The sequence below is a fragment of the Antedon mediterranea genome, chromosome 3 (genome assembly GCF_964355755.1).
Source record: "Antedon mediterranea chromosome 3, ecAntMedi1.1, whole genome shotgun sequence".
Taxonomy (NCBI): Eukaryota; Metazoa; Echinodermata; class Crinoidea; order Comatulida; family Antedonidae; genus Antedon; species Antedon mediterranea.
In genome coordinates this window covers 4890149-4908276 of record NC_092672.1, presented here as the reverse complement: position 1 = coordinate 4908276, position 18128 = coordinate 4890149, and the positions used below count along the sequence as shown (strand labels likewise).

The 18128-nt window shown below is 33.1% G+C and overlaps 4 protein-coding genes across 5 annotated transcripts; 2 read left to right on the top strand and 2 right to left on the bottom strand.

The window, feature by feature from the left end:
- Positions 1-13: 13 nt before the first annotated feature.
- LOC140044627 (uncharacterized) lies at positions 14-4638 on the bottom strand. Its single transcript, XM_072089219.1, has 4 exons — positions 4464-4638; positions 982-2349; positions 713-806; positions 14-296 (listed from the first exon to the last, which is right to left on the bottom strand). The coding sequence occupies exons 1-4, from the start codon at positions 4531-4533 to the stop codon at positions 164-166; spliced, it is 1665 nt and encodes a 554-aa protein (XP_071945320.1). The 5' UTR covers positions 4534-4638; the 3' UTR covers positions 14-163.
- A 311-nt stretch (positions 4639-4949) lies between these two features.
- On the bottom strand, positions 4950-8168 carry LOC140044626 (uncharacterized). Its single transcript, XM_072089218.1, has 4 exons — positions 7981-8168; positions 6181-7521; positions 5920-6010; positions 4950-5540 (listed from the first exon to the last, which is right to left on the bottom strand). The coding sequence occupies exons 1-4, from the start codon at positions 8042-8044 to the stop codon at positions 5306-5308; spliced, it is 1731 nt and encodes a 576-aa protein (XP_071945319.1). The 5' UTR covers positions 8045-8168; the 3' UTR covers positions 4950-5305.
- A 932-nt stretch (positions 8169-9100) lies between these two features.
- On the top strand, positions 9101-13656 carry LOC140044623 (uncharacterized). 2 transcript variants are annotated; one of them, XM_072089210.1, is made up of 12 exons: positions 9101-9186; positions 9549-9687; positions 9833-9877; positions 10139-10334; positions 10623-10840; positions 11387-11509; positions 11628-11791; positions 11965-12038; positions 12240-12394; positions 12665-12751; positions 13089-13193; positions 13552-13656. In XM_072089210.1, the coding sequence occupies exons 2-11, from the start codon at positions 9598-9600 to the stop codon at positions 13179-13181; spliced, it is 1245 nt and encodes a 414-aa protein (XP_071945311.1). In that variant the 5' UTR covers positions 9101-9186; positions 9549-9597; the 3' UTR covers positions 13182-13193; positions 13552-13656. The 2 variants fall into 2 exon arrangements, with proteins under 2 accessions (XP_071945311.1, XP_071945310.1); XM_072089209.1 differs by having other exon boundaries at positions 9163-9227.
- A 796-nt stretch (positions 13657-14452) lies between these two features.
- LOC140044624 (adenosine receptor A2a-like) lies at positions 14453-17519 on the top strand. Its single transcript, XM_072089211.1, has one exon. It carries the CDS (start codon positions 14453-14455, stop codon positions 15407-15409), a length of 957 nt encoding a protein of 318 aa, XP_071945312.1. The 3' UTR covers positions 15410-17519.
- Positions 17520-18128: the final 609 nt, after the last annotated feature.

Here is an 18128-nt window from a genome sequence, read left to right as displayed (position 1 = left end):
TATTATATAATTAAACAATAAAGAAGGCATAGGCCTACAACCTCATTTCATTCATGTTGATCTATTTCAATACACAAATTGTTCAAGCGTCACCGAATTGTTCAAGCGTCACCGAATTGTTCTAAGTGTCATCGAATTGTTCTAAGCGTCACCGCATTGTTGTTCAAGCGTCACCGAATTCAATTTCTAATTTCTTTCTTTCATTTTTCCTAATGATTTCAAGTTGACGATCCCAGGCACCAGTGTCGAATGCTTTCTGCATCATGGCAGCCCTTCTTTTCCAATCCTCCACTTCCCTGTAATTGATAAACAGTAATATACAGTATAAACAATTTGTTCATAGTTTTGATAGAATAACATAATACTAGAATCGTATCGCGAGAAGTATGACACTCTTTTCTAAACTCTCTAAACTCTAAAGCCCTGTCTGCACTTTCAAACTAGTTTGACAAAAAAGTGTGATGTGCTTAAATATGGTAGTGATATGACATCATTATATCCATATATAGACACATCACATTTTGCATAAAGTTTTATAGTGTAGACAGGGCTTTTATTTGCAACGAACTAGTACAATAACGCGTTGTTAGTAGTCATGTCGAGGAATAAAAGTGCAATAAGATAATATTTATACGTATTTATCGAAAGAAAAAACAACTCGTGTGAAAAAAATATTTAGTCTTCTGTTCATTATATAATTATTGCAACTTACCATTCTTCCTGGCCACCAGCCCGGCAACACTTGATGAACTGATCGACACAAATGGTCAGCCCAGATGATAACAATATGACAAGAAATATAGCATCTGAAAAGAGAAGGATGTCACAGATTGTATACTTTTCAGATCCGATCAGGTAACTGAAGTAATTTCCGCGCTAATTAATTATAGATGCTAAAACTGTACACATGCACTTCACTACCAGATGGGCTTTTGCATATGATTCATAAATAAAAGTATTGGTAGAGAGAACGATACTTACATCCATCAAAACAAGTACCACATATCAATTCTTCTTCATCATCAACTGGACATGGTTCTGGGCAAGAATATGTAAAAATGACAACTTCTTCGTCACATTCATGAGTTACATTCACGTCATACTCATTAGTTGTCACACATGTTGCTTGCGGTAATTGGAAATTAGCAACTCTTGCAGTTGAGAAAAATTCGGAGCGTTCATTTATGACAGCATAAAACAATGCATCTGGTGCAGAAGTTGTGATTGTATTGTAGTTCGAATTAAGCACCATTTTGCTCGTGCAATATTCCGCGTCTGATAAGTATATATTTGTAGTATTAAAGTCTATCGGCATTCCGTTAAGAAGAATATACTGGTTTTGAAAGTTGTAACAAGCTGAAACAAGACTAAAGAAATGTTGAGTTAGTTGGTCGTCGACCATAGTAGCAATGACAGCGGAGTTGGTGTATTGACGTACTGATGGAATAACGGTCATCGCGGCATGACTAGTTCCATCAACCAGAGCCTGCGCATAAGTGAATTGCGCAACCATGATCGGATGAGAAGCAGTAATAACTTCACTAGAGTGCAGATTTAAAGTCACAGACTGCAGTTGGTTGAGTTCGTACCGATGTTTTCCTTCACCAATGTTGACAGTTGTACCCATACGACCAGCCACGATTTTGATGATATAATCCGTGTGTCCTAAGAATGACGTAACGATGTAGTTCATCCCCCATCTGCTAAAGGGTATCAACTGCGTCACGGTGTAATCGCAATGATTTGACGTAACTGGTATGAACGTGCATTGATTTCCCGAAAATGCCGCCACCGGCGCAGATGCTGTCACACGAATCCCAGTAAGATCATCATACGAAGTAATAAAAAGCGTTTCAAATCTATTAAGTGTAATTCTCAGTGGTATTCTAGGATATATAAACTGTGTTTTATAAAAGTACCGCTGGTTAAAATTAATTAATATGCTTGTACTATCTTCAACTGCGACAACTCCAAGTTCTGCGCCTGAATGCGGCTCAAAAGAAACGCCGAAATATTCACGACCTAAAACGTCTGTAGGGAGAACAAGAAACCCGTCCACTGACCTGTCACTTGCGTCATGAACTCCCCATAAAGTTATCGGATTCGAACTGTTTATGAAAATTCCTAACTTATCGACGCCATCAGAAGTCGGTACTATTGATTTTGGCACAGAAACCTCCAGTTTAGAGCTTTGAGGAACGTTATACACCTGTGTATAATCTAGTTTTGGAATAGTTATTGTAACCACTGTACTCAATTCGGTAGTGCTCACGATGAATGTTGGGTCTTTTTCTATTACGTTCATCTGAAGAAACATCGCAATGAATTCTTTTCCAGTTGTTGCTTCTCCTAGAAAATGAAAAGAAGTTTAAAGATAACTAAACAAAAAAGTATGTGTTCGATAAGTACAATTAGAATTATCTTTGTGTTGCATTATAGAAACAGTGCTGTTCATATGTTTTGCCCTACTCTGACGTAATTTGTACTTTATACTATTAAGTAAATTTAAGAATATAAGTAATTCTCGAGCCCACGACCTCCAGATCACTGGCCTAGCGTTCAGTGCTCCTATATAATCATCGCATATAATATACTTATTTTATTTAAATATTTTTCATAATATTATTACGAAAAAGCAAATATATATCTTTTAAACAGTTCTGAAATGTAATCATTGTCATTGGTATCTGAGTATCGGGCAAATCTCATCAAAATGCAGTATACAATAATGTTTTTGGCAAGATTCGAACCTGTAATCTATTCTTTACAGGATATCATCTGTAATTTTTTTTTTATCTTCAGGAGAGATATAGTTTCATATTCATCGTGGTAAATATATAAACTTATTTTAATTACCATAAATGTGCAATATTGAATAATTAATATAATAAGTCATTTTAATCTTTAATCTAATCTCACTTTTTATGAGAGAATTCTGTTGCTTTTGTGTTGTTTTAGTGCTTTTCTGTGTTGGTGCAATTTTGTGTGCATTTTAACTGTTTTTTTATTATACTATTCATATTCATATTCATTTATTTTCCAGATAAAGAAATACAATAATACAAAAATCATAAATAAAGCTTGGTTCCCACTAGAACGTAACGCAAGGACGTAAACGCAACGCAAACGTTTTAACCAATGACAAGCGAAGTTATAGACAGTTAGCAATCACAAGCGAATAAGCCATCGCTTGTGATTGGTCAATTCACTTGTGTTGCGTTACGTCCTTGCGTTGCGTCGCTAGTGGGAACCACGCTTTACATAAAACAAAAACAAGCATAGAAATGATTTAGAAATAGATATGCCAGAAATTTCTGTTAAATCTTTTTAATTGACATAATAAAGATACTATGACTATAACTATAATGACAATCAACAAATTATTACGGAACTAGCCTACTAGATTTACTCTAACTTTATAATTTAAATAAAACCTAAAACGTGAATTGTATTTGTACAATGGGTATCAACGCTGTCATGGTACACCGTAGTCTAACTTTATAATTTAGATAAAACCTAAAACGTGAATTGTATTTGTACAATGGGTATCAACGCTGTCATGGTACACCGTAGTCTAACTTTATAATTTAGATAAAACCTAAAACGTGAATTGTATTTGTACAATGGGTATCAACGCTGTCATGGTACACCGTAGTCTAACTTTATAATTTAGATAAAACCTAAAACGTGAATTGTATTTGTACAATGGGTATCAACGCTGTCATGGTACACCGAGTCTAACTTCATAATTTAGATAAAACCTAAAACGTGAATTGTATTTGTACAATGGGTATCAACGCTGTCATGGTACACCGTAGTCTAACTTTATAATTTAAATAAAACCTAAAACGTGAATTGTATTTGTACAATGGGTATCAACGCTGTCATGGTACACCGACAGATTGAACACTTTGTAAAGATTACATTTGCATCTCTTCATGCTTTGTCTATTACTTTGTTAATTCTGTAACTTATATGACAGAATCGTGTCTGTACATCATAGGAGAACACGTATAATCATATAGTAAATCTAAACAGTTTATGTTTTAGCAATATTCCGCTATTGAAAAAAAAAATTGATAGTGACGTGTAGGCCTAATGTGTACGTTTTAATTAATGTAATCCACATTGGTTTATATTACGTTTTTAGATAACTTTAACACTCATTATTTGGTCTATGTTTCGGAACAGCATCTTTAAACTATCTATTTCATATAACGATGCTTTATTAGTTTTGGTCTCTAGGTCATAAGTGCCACCAAACTTATATTAGTGAGCCAACATTGTTAGAAATGGCTGAAGTCTAAACAACTATATTCATTAGGTCTTTTTATACTAGCCTAAAATATTAATTCATAATGCGGGCCGAAATTCAAGTTACAAAGGCCCTGACAGGCTTTTCTGAAATAACTGATCTCTACTATTTAGGCCTAACATATAATAGGTTCAGGTCCAAGTCTTACCATGACAAGCAGAACTCCATACTAGTGTCGCCAAACCGATCATCCATGTTTTCAATAGTAGGCCTACCATCCTCTAAGTATTATTTCATGCCAGAATTGACATTTTAGTGTACAGTGAAAGGTATTATAAACCCCACCAAGAACCCCATTAAAAGTCAAATAACAGTATATTTAGTTTTTGTTCATTCCACGGTGTTTCGCTTGGCTAACCACGGTAAAAGGAACTTTAAAAACAGCACTTTCAAGTCTAACCAAATCTGATTATTAGATTCAAACGTTGTTGCTTGGATTATGTTTGTATAGGATTTCTATTATTGAGGTTTATTCCGTTTTATAAAAGATTTTTTGAAGATTATTGTCAAAGTGGTATCCGCATGACATCCCACGTTGTATCAATGTTTTGCATTGAATTTTAAATTGATAGAAGTTAGGCTATAAAGGTGTAACAATAAAACGCATAATCATGGTATTATGTGATATTTTCTTCTGTTAATAGATACTCTTTAGACTATCGTTAGATTTTTATATTCTAGGTTATTTTAAAAAACCATCTAGACAATATACTTTACATTTATCAAAATAAAGGTGCAGAGGGTATATCCCATTTTTACATGGTTTTATCAAGGAAGAGTTAAATTACAATGTAATTTTACTTTTCCCTGGTTTTATTTGTTTTAAACACTCAATTCCGGTGAAATAGGATTAAATTTACACAGGCGGTTGGTCGAAGATATTGATGCGCCCAGAAAAAAAAACTAAAATTCTCAAACTTTTAACTTAGAAGTGAAAATGATATTTTAAAAAAGTTTCTGAGGTCACAGAATGATCACCAATCGCGGGTTTTATGATGGTAACCCTGTTTTAACGGCCGAGCCATTCGGCTCGTTCGGTTCTCCTCCCAGATCGGCAATCAATTTGTAAAACATGGTGTTGTCAGTAGGTTTTTGTATAATACGTTCCGCTATTCGTCTTCTTTCTTGAAAGATTTCTGCATTTCTAATTCGATGTCTTTCATCTCTTTCCATTTCTTCTTCCCTTTCTTTCACCTTCTTTGTTATCATTTTCATTTCCTTCTTCCTATAATGTTATAATGAAAAAAAAAGAAAATTTGTACCTTATTCTTATTGTGGCAGTCCGTCTACGCCTGGTTGTAGACGGATTGCCTAACCGAACACAGGCACATATAGTTTCGTGCGCAAATTGTCATTCTAGCCCATTGAGAGCCTTTAGAGCATAAATGGTTTGTGAACAGTTCATTATAGTATAAGATATTATCTTCCCTTGATACTTTATGTTTTATTTATGTTACAATGTTTATATCTTATATTTTGGGCAATAAAAGAAAAAAAAACTAAGAAAGAAACATTACAACATTGAGTTACTCAAACTATTTGTTTTCAAGTTGGTCCTAGACCAATTCTACCTTTCAGCTAGCTCAGTTAAGAATATTATTTACCTTGTTCGTTTGGGCCAGTACCACACTTGACAAATGACATTGATGATAATAGTGGATGCAGCAGAACCGATACCTAAACCAATCAAACCATCTAAAAAAAATAACCATATTATTATTTCTTCAAAAATGTATTATTTATTGTTATTATGTTATTATTCTTCGTCTCGTTTGTATCTGTAGCCTGCTACCACAGAACACCATCTTTCGGATAGAAAATTTGGTTAAACTATACGTAAAAATTAACATTGTAACTCGACTCACATAGCCGTAAACAGAAGCTGCATGTTTCTTCTTCTTGATAGCAATCCAGTGGTGGACCTGAGCAAGATGTGTTTTTCTCGAAAACGATGACGTCACATTCATGTTCATAGATGTCATGACCAAAAATGACAGTCTTACAGTTCAGAGTTTTGTCAAAACCATGGACCACATAAACGTAATCTGTGTTCACATTAGAAATGTTGATCACTGCGGTAAAACTAGCGCTTTGTAAATGTGAACGCACCTTGTGTGTTGTTTCTGGTTTTATTGGTACTGTAATAACACAATCGTTCGAATCGTTTTTTATCGTTGTTATTTCCACGTCTAGTTTACTGGCCAACGCCTCATCGTCAAAGGTAATATGTGAGAGCCATGAACACTTTGTACATATTATGGCACTTTCATTTGATTCACTGGAGGGGTTAATATATATTTTAGAAATGTACTGCTCAGATGGCATAACAGGCATGTTTAAAGTCGGGTCAATCTTAACTTCTTCGTGTGTCGTATTGTAAAATGGCAATTTTTCAAACGCTGAGAGAGTGACAAAGACTGGTGTGTTGGAGACTAGAATAAAAGGATCCATTACTTCAACATCCATGTAGGTGTCTGCAGAAATAATTAGTTCAGTCTGATCCTGATAATAAACAGTACAGTCATTTTTGACGCAAAATATTCGACAAAATGTTCGAAACTTTTGCTGATGCTGAAGAGGATAAACTGTAAAAGTTTTGCCCCAATAAGAATACGCGACAAGCATGTCAATTAGACTAGGGTTTTCAGTCATTTCGTAGTCACCGCTAATAGTTAAGACGAATGGGGTCGACGATACTACACGGGTATTTTCAGAAATTAAGCAAATTCTGTTTGTTTGAAATTCGTCCAAAGTGATATCAGTAGTCTCGACACTCGACGATTTTCCTGCATGTATGGTTTGGATTATTTCAACTTTCGTATTGTTGTGAAGTGACAGAATATCTAGGCAGTAGAAATTAAGATCGTAACCTTTTGAGTCGTACAAGTGGTACTCTTTTCCAGCAGATGAAATGGGTTGAATTGAGATTGACGGATGTGATTGCCGGAGGGATGCATAAGGACGAATTGTACCAGAAGTGCGAATGAAGATAGTAAGTATGATGTCATTTTCTTTTAAGATTTCTCGTAATGCATAGTACAGCAAAAATATTTCTTGCGAAACTACAGAAATATCTTCAATTATAGAAAGCTGAGGTATAGAGATTGAAGCCCTGCCGACCGTCTCTCCTTCATTGATAAACAACAGGTTTGGCACATTTTGAGTTAGTGTTGGAATATGGAGTGGAAATACGAATTCGTTGCTATCTGCGAGATAGAAAATGGAAAGCTTCATTACTTTGGGTCTGGCTTTACTTATAGAGACAAATTTACACTGAAATCAATCAATCAATCAATCAATCAATCAATCAATCAATCAATAAGTTAAATTAGATTCCCAATGCTGTATCTCCACATACTATCTATTTCCGAAGTATCATAGGAATATTTGGTAACATTTAGGCCTATATAACAAGTGATGATTGTATCATGTAATGTAAGGTTAGGTTAAGGATTAAGTTACTACTAGATAGGCATATACATGTGAAACACATGTGATGTTACCAAATATTCCTATGATAGAAGTACCGAGAATCGGCTGGAAAGATAGGTGTATACTAATGTACCGTAATGCCAGAACGTTTACAAAACAAATTACAAGCCACTCTGTATTGTAATGCTAGGCCTACCACAAAATCGCTGTCACTGTCTTTTTCTTTCACTTACCTGTTTGTGCAGAGAAGCATAATGAAAACAAACTAAAAATGCACATGAAAATGACATTCGCCATAATGTTTCCCCCTAGTTTACAACTGAGACACACATAGGAAATCGTTTTTAGAAGATTATAAACTCGATCGACTTGTACATTTTACGAATCATTGATCCAAATCGTTAACAACAATACAGGGCCGGTGATACTGTACAACAAAAGCTTTGAAATACTGTATTAGGTATGTCAGAACAAAAGTACGTCGACAGCTTTTGATTTTAGTCGATGAAAAAGAGGTCGTCCTGTTCAATCGTACAACAAGTTATTTAAGAAAAAAAGTATTTGTCCAGGAACTAGTTCCGTGCTATCTAAAAATGGCAATACAGAATAGTGGTACGTACGTCACAACTGGTGAAATTGTTGATTAAGTAACAAAATGAATGAATGAATAAATAAATGGTTGATTCAATCAATCCTAGTGATTAAAACTTCTAAACAAATTTTACTTTTTAACGAATATTTTGACAATTGGCGAGTCGTTACTATTGTCATGGACATAAGTGACGTCATTGCAAAACATTCATTTTTTGTAACTTTGATTCCAGGATAAAAAAACAGGAATTTATAATGGACATTTGTATGTAGAATATTATCTCTTTTTAAAACATAAAATGGACTGGATGAAACGTTTTTGTCTAAAGTTTATTGTTGAATGTCGTTTATAGGCTACATTGTTTTTTTTTTGGAGTTCCTAATTTTGTTATATTATTTATATTTTATATTTTTTCTTTGAGGAGCCTTTTCACGTCATTATTACAAGTTATGCTCAATCATTTTTTAGGCTCCTCCACTTTATATAGGCCTACGTATTACTATTAGTAACTAGAACTATAGGCGCGCCTTGGCCTACTACCGGTACTACTACTAGTAAAGTGAAATAAATGAAATGGATCTAGACCAGGCCTATATGATATAATTAATAATTAGATGCAAATGCTTACGAGTATGACTTAATTATTATTATTGTTATTCAAGAATTTTTTAAAAACCTTTTAAATCTAATTTGAATCTAAATTAGTTATGTCCGCCTTGGCGTGCCATAATATTTTCGTTTTTTTTTTAATGATCCCTGCCGTCGTCTGCCTCCTCCTCGTCGCTCTTCTCCTCCTTTGTACGTGTCCATCGTAGGCCTAGGCCTAGCTCTTTTCAAAACATATCGAGTATGAACTTGTAAACATTATAAAATTCCATAGGTGTATAAGTAAGCAGTGAACTTTTAGATTTGTCTTATTATAACTTGCATTGTGTAGCTCAGCCTAGATGCCTTAGGCTAGCGTTAGTCTTCTTATTAGTAATAGGCATCATATTATACTATAGTCTATAGACAGGCCTAGGCCTAGGCCTAGGCCTAGTACTTATTAAGTTAGTGAGTACTAGGCTAAAATGGTTTTTAACGATATCGGTCGCGGTTCTTTAAATTCGGTCGCAAAATGGTTTATGCTAAGCAAAAAATAGGCCTAGGCCTATAAATAATTTTTTTTTTAAATGTTTATTTTGTTTTTTATTTTTTATCTTAAAAAAGACTGTATCATATGCAGGCTATCTAGTAGTCCTACCCTATTTATGAAAATATGGGAGGCCAATCCAGCAAAGAAACTGAGACTCCAAAAAATACATCGGAGAAGGTGACAGCTTCTAGTAGATTGGAGCCATTTATGAATGTAGGTAGCATTTTATAATATCAGTTAAGATGTCGTGTCCTTGTGTTGAGATTTGTGAAGATCTTGGTCATGTCAGTTGATGTTACCTTCGTTACCTAGAGTTATAAATCAATAATTATATTCTTTATCAAATTCCATTATTTAGAAACTTAAAGATGATTGTCAGTCTGTCACCGAAGAAAACTTTAAAGTGAGTTTCTTATGATGATGGTATTTCAGAATAGCATGTAAAAGACATCCTGTCTGTACCATATTGCTTCAGTATTTGCATCCTTATGCAAGATGCTTTACTGTTCTTCGGATATGATGTAAAGACGTTGGTATAGCAAAGATTTTTCCAATAAAATAATTAGCAGTGTATACAATTATAAATAGTATTTTATGCAGCAGGAATAAACCACAACATAAATATTTTTTTTATTAACTACTTGTTTTGTTTTTTATTTTATAGAATACGTTTCCCTCCGATGGACATCCTCTTGCTGGAAGGATCTACAGGAAGTTGGTTCAAAGTTCAAACCATAATGATTTCTTTGAAAATGTGAAAAACTTATTTTTAGAAATTTTGCATATTGAATCATTAGCAGACAAAATCAAGTTTTATCTTTCTTTATATGAATCTCAGGATGGGAAACGTGAAGAAAAAGGTAAAGCCACTTAAAGATATATTGTCCCCCTTAAAAAATAATTCATACAATTTTTTTTTTAATATGCCATTTTAATGTCACATATTGACCAAAAATTGGATCGAACAAAAATTTATTTACCTGAAAAAACTTTAATTGAAAGCAAAAAAATAGTCATGATTTTTTTTTCAACGAAAGTGAATAACTTAATAACCTATTCAAAGTCTGATTTAATTAATCTTCATTTTTCATGTTTTTGGGGGACAAAACTTAATATCGTTTTTTTTTATGTTTTCTCCATGTTTTTAGATATTAAAGAATTTGTTGAAACTGGTTTCATTTTGTTTCTATCCATCCTCAACATTAATCACAATATATCGGAAGCGGACAGGAATACTATGAAATCGGTCGTAGCAGGTATTATGACGTCTAACGATGAAAATTATCTTCAGACAACTTGTCCTAGACTTGTAACTGACATGCATCGATGGTTGGCAACTCAGATTACACGACCTGGAATGTCAGAGGTCAGGATTCATTATACAGTCAATTCATTTGAACACTGGATTTCTAAAAACCGGAAAACTTTCCCAAACCGGAAATTTCAATTGTCTGATAATCATTCCGAAGACTTTCAGTTTAAACTGTCCAAAGTCCAATTTTTGGTTAGCCCAAACTGCTAAATGTCCAGTTTTTGGTCAGCCCAAACTGCTAAATGTCCAGTTTTTGGTCAGCCCAAACTGCTAAATGTCCAGTTTTTGGTCAGCCCAAACTGCTAAATGTCCAGTTTTTGGTCAGCCCAAACTGCTAAATGTCCAGTTTTTGATCAGCCAAAACTGATAAATGTCCAGTTTTCCAGTTACTCTAAAGACATATATCGACACTAATTCTGTTTTTCTTGTTTATTGTAATTTTCTTTTTGCAATTTGTAATTTTTATCTTTTATTTTAAAATGTGTGGTGACACCAATAAAACAAACAAACAAACAAATTCTAACAAAGAGAAAGCATTAGAATTCTAGTTTTAAGTTAGAAATGTGATTTAATAGTTTGATTTAATGTTATCATAAACAGAGTGTAGATTGTGTTGATGGTCTTAGCGAGACAGCAGGACAACTACTTAACATGGCATCTTGGTGGTTGTTTACGTCTAGTCTTCCACCTCTTTACACCAGTGTCCAAAGTGCATCCAATTCTGTAAGTATTTTAAAACAAATATCATTTTATCAAGTTGATTGAAATCACTTGTTATTATGGAATTTCCTTCAGTTTGTAAAATTAGTTGGTTTTTAGTACAAATATTTTTGTATTTTAGCTGGAAACTCGACATTCATTTTTTACGACATTGTACAACAGTAGCGAGCACGGTCAGAGCATAAACCGATTTCAACATCATGTTCTAGCGTATCGAGGTCCGACAGTTACGTTAATTGCGTTCAACGATCATGTTGTCGCTGTTGCTCTTGATACAGAGTGGAGGTAAAGATTCATTATTCGTAGATAATAACAATATGAACTATGGATTAATATGGCAATATGAAAAAGCAAGTAGTTTTTTTTTAGTTAGTTGCCAATTTTAGTACTTTAGATTAACAAATTATTTTTTTATGAGATAGGAACATGATTTTTTCATACTATTTTACTTTGTTCAGAGAAAGTACTGATCGCATTGGTGGCGTCAATTGTGCTTGTATTGCGTTAACATCCAAATATGAAATAATAGAAGGTAAGCCATTGAAGTAGTGTTTGTTGCATTTGTTTACGCAAATCTAGAATTATTTAGTTTTACTGCCAATACCAGAAACGGTACCTAATAAACCCCTCTTAGTACAGCCACCTCCCTTAACACTGACATCCTTTGTCTGCTTTACAATATTTTGTTTTTATTTTCCCCCCGTTTACAAAATTGAATTTATTTTAATTTCAGAAGGAAGTGGGATGGTGAATTTCAACATACGTTCTCGGAACATTCCAAAAGGAATAAGTATTGGTCGAAATTCTAGGAATCCTGTAGTTTCCATTGAACATGGAATGGAAGAGGTTACATATAAAATGGAGAAGTTTACTTTAAAAAGAATTGAGGTGTGTAGATTACATTAAAAATGATTATTTTATGATATTAAATATTACCATATTACCGCCAATTGATCATATTCCACAATTTTTTAAAACATTTTCTTAACTCACCATACTTCAAAAGTCTCATATTAATTATGAAATCCTTAGATCTTAGATTTTCGTTTTTTTGCTGACAATTTTTTGATGTAGTGCTCCTATATTTAGGCCTACTTATTAATATTGGTAATAAAATTTGTAAAAATAATATATTTAGAAATAAAATGAATTTTTTAGGTGTGGGGTTGTGGAGGAGAAGCTGCAAAAACAGATCAGATGAAACAAAAAGAGAGAGAGCTTAAAGATTCAGAAAGAAATCTAAAGGTAAAGATGAAACATCAGTCTCTCATGAATATGGCAGTAGCAAATCGACCAATCAGATACAGTCAACTCTCCTACCACGGTAAACCATTGTGCTGGCCCGAAAAGTTGTGTATTTTAATTAGTACCATAATTTTTTATCCTGGTTGTAGTTAGAAATGTTTCTTATTTTCCAAAAGTTTCCTTTCAAGGAGTACATTAAACTCATTCAGGCGTCAATTTTTTAAGGAGTAATATTAGTTAAGGTGCAGCTGACTGAATCTGGATGCTTGCAAAATTAAATCTTCTAGAAAAAAAGCAGCTTGTTTGTACACATACATGATGTGTTACAATTTTTCAGGTAAAAAGACCAGGAAGATGGGATGATAATCCCGACAGATACATACTGCAGATGGGAGGAGTCAAAATCAACCATGCAGAAAGCTATAAATGACGGAATAGTATGGTATTAATTTTATTTATTGATTTAATCACACTCTTGTGTAATACAAGACCAGCCAATTATGGCTTATGAGTGAATATATAAAATAACAATTAAAAATAGACACGGATAAAAAACATACAAAAATAAATACTTTTAACAGACATACTACACCAATTGAATTGGCTTCCTACAAAGACAGATTTTTCTTTACAGAACTAAAATGTGATATTACTAGAATTTGCAAATTATAACAACTTGCATTTTGTAGCTAAGCCTAGATGCCTCTAGGATAAAAAACATTAAAAAAAAATAACTTCTTTAAACAGACTTACAACACCAATTGAATTTGCTTGCTACAAAGACAGATTTTTCTTTACAGAACTAAAATGTGATATTAGAATTGGCAAATTGCAATTGAGTGCTGCAAGCAGATCTATGGACATCTATCTATCGTGAGTGGGGTGGGGGTTGCAATATGTTCCAAACAAATTTGGCTGGAGGTCTCAAGGCTGTTTTTAACCGATTGATTGAGAAGATAGTTATGTGCTATTATTTAAATACTTATCAGCATGAAAATCATTAAAACAATTTTGAAATAATATTAATAATCATTTTTACAACACTTGATGGAACTTATGGCAACCACAAACAGTGTCGGTATATGCATTACTTTTGTCTAGTTAATGTTGCCTTAAAGGACAGAAGAGTATAGCTGGCGTACTGGCGTCAGATTGGCCAGAAAAATTTGGTTTCACTATCTACAGAATCGGTTTTCAAATGATTTCAAATTCACTAGGCACATGAACCTATAAACTTCTTTTGATTTAGATACAGTATATAAAGAACAGCACTATGCCAATTCTCCTGGCATTTTAAATTTCAGTAGGAAATGAGTTAACATAACTTTTTACCTCATAATATTGAAAATTCTAAATATTAATATTTATCTGCTATTTAAAACTATTATGAGGAAATAGGATGTTTGTTTAAATACTATTAGGAAATCATTTTACGTAATGAACGTAAATTGAGAACTGTATCGGCTAGTAGTATCTGTAACAGGAAATGTTAGAGTAGTTTCACATAAGAAGCCGGTATATATAAAATGTTATATATTCTTTGGTTTCCAGATAAACATAAGATTCGTTTGATACACTTTTTTTTCCGGATTGAGATGCAATGCAATGTATTGTACGTATTGGATATATCTGTTACAGGAAAACAATTAATGTTATCGTTCTTAATTAATAATTAATACTATAAAGTAAATTCTGTACACAATGGATGAAGTTTTTACAAGCAGAAATGTCACGACTGAAGAAATGAGAGATAATTTGATATTTGTACTATCAGTGTACATACCATTGGGTGTAGTTGTTATTGTTGGAAACGTGCTTGTTCTTTTTGTACTTCGTCAAACTCGAAGTTATGACGAACCACAGTTTGTTTTACTGGGAAGCTTAGCGTTTGTGGACCTACTCACAGGAATTATCGCCGTACCAATGTTTATGTTTGCTTGTATCTCACGCAGATCGCTCTTTTTACAGAATTTTTACGAGTGTGAATTACAGTATATTCCTTCAACAATGTTTATCACAATCTCTGCCTGGCATCTTCTATTAATCACCGTGGATCGCTACGTTTCTATAATGAAACCGCTACAATATTATAACCTTATAACTCTCCGTAGAATCTACTTTTCCATTGTTTTGTCATGGATTATAGGTTGTTTTTACGGCATGATACAATTGTTCGGGGAAATGGAAAGGATTGATGGAATTTTCTTCTGCTACCGAATGGATCGACGCGCTATTGAAGTTCAACGTTATATAGCTTTAGTAATGATGCCTACTGGTACAATTATATTGATGATAATGTATTCCAGAATTGTTTTAGAAGCAAGGAAACATGAGAAAAACATAGTCAGTATTCCTGTAAGAACACGAAAGGTTGTTCGGAAAAGATACAGAGCAGCTAAAACAAGTGCTATCATCATCGGAGCATTCATTATTGTGTACTTGCCTTATACGCTGAGACCGGTCGTATACTTCTTTGGATATCAACGCTCAGACGTGTATTGGTATGTTCAGATTGGAGATATTCTAGTCAATATGAGCTCTGCAGTGAATCCGTTTATATATGTTTGTCGTCTTCGGCAATTTTCATGTGCTCTGCGTCGTCTTTTTAACAAAGCGTCTGCCACAGCTAAAACTCAAGTAAGCGATATTTGTCAGTAGACATTTTACATTTTACAAGGCCCTGCCATGGATGAATCAGAGAAGGATTTGTATCAGCTGGCGATAACATTAAAATTCAATCTGTTAGTTAGTCTACGCTAAATCACAGTTGTTAATTGCGAATTAACTGGTCATACCGTAAAATGGATACCAAGAATGAAACCTACTCATGTATAAATCGTATAGCGCATATTTTTCGAGGATTAAAATATGTTGATGAACAATTGTATTTTATTTTATGAAAATTTGACAAAAGGTTTTATTCTAAAGCTCTTTCTACACTATCAAACTTTATGTGACAAAAACATGTGATATGCCCATATATATGGACACGATGTCATATCACTACCATATTTGGTCACATCACACCTTTTTGTCAAACTAGTTTGATAGTGTAGACAGAGCTTTAAGATAAAATTATATGTTGTACTTTATCACTATTTAAGATAATGTGTTATAACCAGCCACCTATATGTTGGCATGGCAAATAATCACGTCATTCGAGAACAAGAAATACTTAATTAGCATATTTATGGACCTATCAAAGGCATTTGATGTAATGAATCATGATATTTTGCTTAAAAAGATGCATCACTATGGTATTTGAGGAACTGGTTACAAATGGATTTAAAGCTATTTACAAGAACGAAAACAATTTGTACAAATAAATCAAACCAAATCATCACTCCAACATATTAAATGTGGAGTACCGCAATGGTCCATTCTTGGGCCCTTGTTATTTCTTATCTATGTCAACGATATTATTAGAGTAAGTGATAAAATAAACGTGATTTCCTTTGCAGATGATACCACTGTTTTCATGAGTGATAATAATATAAACAATCTTATAGACGCATTAAATATTGAACTTTACAAAATTAATACATGGTTTATGACAAACAACCTTATTTTAAATTTCGATAAGACTAACTACATTATTTTTAGACCACGACAAAAAAAAGACCCCTTAAATTACCTCCCAAATCCAAATTACCAATTAATCAAATGATCAAAATGCAGGATGGACTTAAAGACTTGAGATCTCTGAAACCCGACGGTGGTCCAAATTGGAGGGGTACACTGCATCATGGAATTGTAACTATGTTGCATTACCTGCTTTGCTTTATATTTCTATGATATATTTTTCTTATGCTTGATCTCACTTTGTATATACAGTATATATATATATATATTTTTTTTTTTTTTTGGTCATTTTTTTTTTATTCTAATGCGTACGTCTATTGTTTATGTTTTATGCTCAGGGACTACAAAGACAAGCCACTTTTAGTTCTGTGTGTCTTGACCATAAACTATGTAAACTATCTGTTGATGTTGAATAAATGTTGTTTTGATGTTAAAAAAAAAATAAATAAAATTAAATCGAGGCATGAGTATCTCTTGATCATATTTTTATTCAACACATAGACATATTTAAATACTGATTTAGGATTTTTTCCTGTCAATAATAAATGTCCTTGTTTGTAAAAGAATATGACTTGGACAAAAGTTTAAACCAGTGCATTTAAACCTCCACTGTATCGATATTTGAATGAGTTCCGCCATTTCAGTGCAACAAAACAACATATCATTATGCAGATTGCTCCAGATGGTTACTACACTTTGTGAAAAGAAGTCCATCCTGCATTTTGATCATTTGATTAATCTTGGTTTTACTCATCCTACCCTCTACAAATGTAAACAAAAGTAAATTTTCTCCACATTTTCAAACTGCTTGAGATCAATAAATATTTAAACAAATATGTATTACTTCTCGGAAACCAGTTCGGTTTTGTGTAGTATACTGTTATTCTAAATTCCGAGTAAAATCTATGAAGGACAAAATATTCATGTACAGATTCTGAAACCGTTGCACAGTTGGTATAGACCTCTACTGATTGGATATTGATATATTTCAGGAAAGGGATTGTTTTCTCAATACCATCTTTAAAAATAGATATACTTTACATTCTGTATACAATGGATTTTACAAGCAGAAATATTACGATTGACGAAATTAGATATAATTTCATTTTTGTAAAAAAAAATCATCAGTGTACATATCATTGGGTTTAGTTAGTATTTCTGGAAACGCACTTGTTCTTTTTGTAAATCGACAAACTCAACATTTTGAGTCCGCTATTTAAAACTATTGTGTTTTCACAGTTATTTGTTTAAATACTATTAGAAAATCATGATTTTACGTTGATGTTGATTCGTCTATTTGTTATTTAAATATTTTTATATAGTTTATTATATATCATTGTTGTTACTTTGGGAGTACGGAACCTGAACTCTTGTTATAGTGATTAGGTTCACTTTTAGGTTCCTGCCTACTCCCTTAGTTTCTGTGTTTTTGTTTGTTTGTAACTGGTTTTTGGCAATAAATAATAATAATAATAATAAGCGGAGGTCCAATAGCTTGTTTAGAGAGCTCCCATTGCCATGTTTCTACACACTCAGCAAACCAACTTTTTTTGTTAGCTAATACCCTTAGACACAATAATCACGAGGTGTGCCGTTGCAAATTTACTGCGGCCACTTTGAAATAGTGATGCACTTTATTGTTCATAACTTAATAAATATTTGATGTATTTTGTTAAAATTAATGTTGATTAATAGCTAATTACATTATCTATTTAATAACATTTTTTTTATTTCAACTTTATTGAAATTAAATTACTTTTTATAAGCAAAAATGCAGAATTTTAGCAAAAAAATC

Bases quoted from the DNA above. Each gene is read 5' to 3' on its own strand.
- LOC140044627 (XM_072089219.1), bottom strand. From the start codon at position 4,533: ATGGTAGGCCTACTATTGAAAACATGGATGATCGGTTTGGCGACACTA. The intron at 2,350-4,463 runs GTAAGACTTGGA...TTCATTTTCTAG, and splicing joins ATGGAGTTCTGCTTGTCATG to GAGAAGCAACAACTGGAAAA. The intron at 297-712 runs GTAAGTTGCAAT...TATCAATTACAG, and splicing joins GCTGGTGGCCAGGAAGAATG to GGAAGTGGAGGATTGGAAAA.
- LOC140044626 (XM_072089218.1), bottom strand. From the start codon at position 8,044: ATGGCGAATGTCATTTTCATGTGCATTTTTAGTTTGTTTTCATTATGC. The intron at 7,522-7,980 runs GTAAGTGAAAGA...TCTATCTCGCAG, and splicing joins ATGCTTCTCTGCACAAACAG to ATAGCAACGAATTCGTATTT. The intron at 6,011-6,180 runs GTGAGTCGAGTT...TATTTTTTTTAG, and splicing joins CAGCTTCTGTTTACGGCTAT to ATGGTTTGATTGGTTTAGGT.
- LOC140044623 (XM_072089210.1), top strand. From the start codon at position 9,598: ATGGGAGGCCAATCCAGCAAAGAAACTGAGACTCCAAAAAATACATCG. The intron at 11,510-11,627 runs GTAAGTATTTTA...TTTGTATTTTAG, and splicing joins TCCAAAGTGCATCCAATTCT to CTGGAAACTCGACATTCATT. The intron at 12,039-12,239 runs GTAAGCCATTGA...TTTTAATTTCAG, and splicing joins CAAATATGAAATAATAGAAG to AAGGAAGTGGGATGGTGAAT.
- LOC140044624 (XM_072089211.1), top strand. From the start codon at position 14,453: ATGGATGAAGTTTTTACAAGCAGAAATGTCACGACTGAAGAAATGAGA.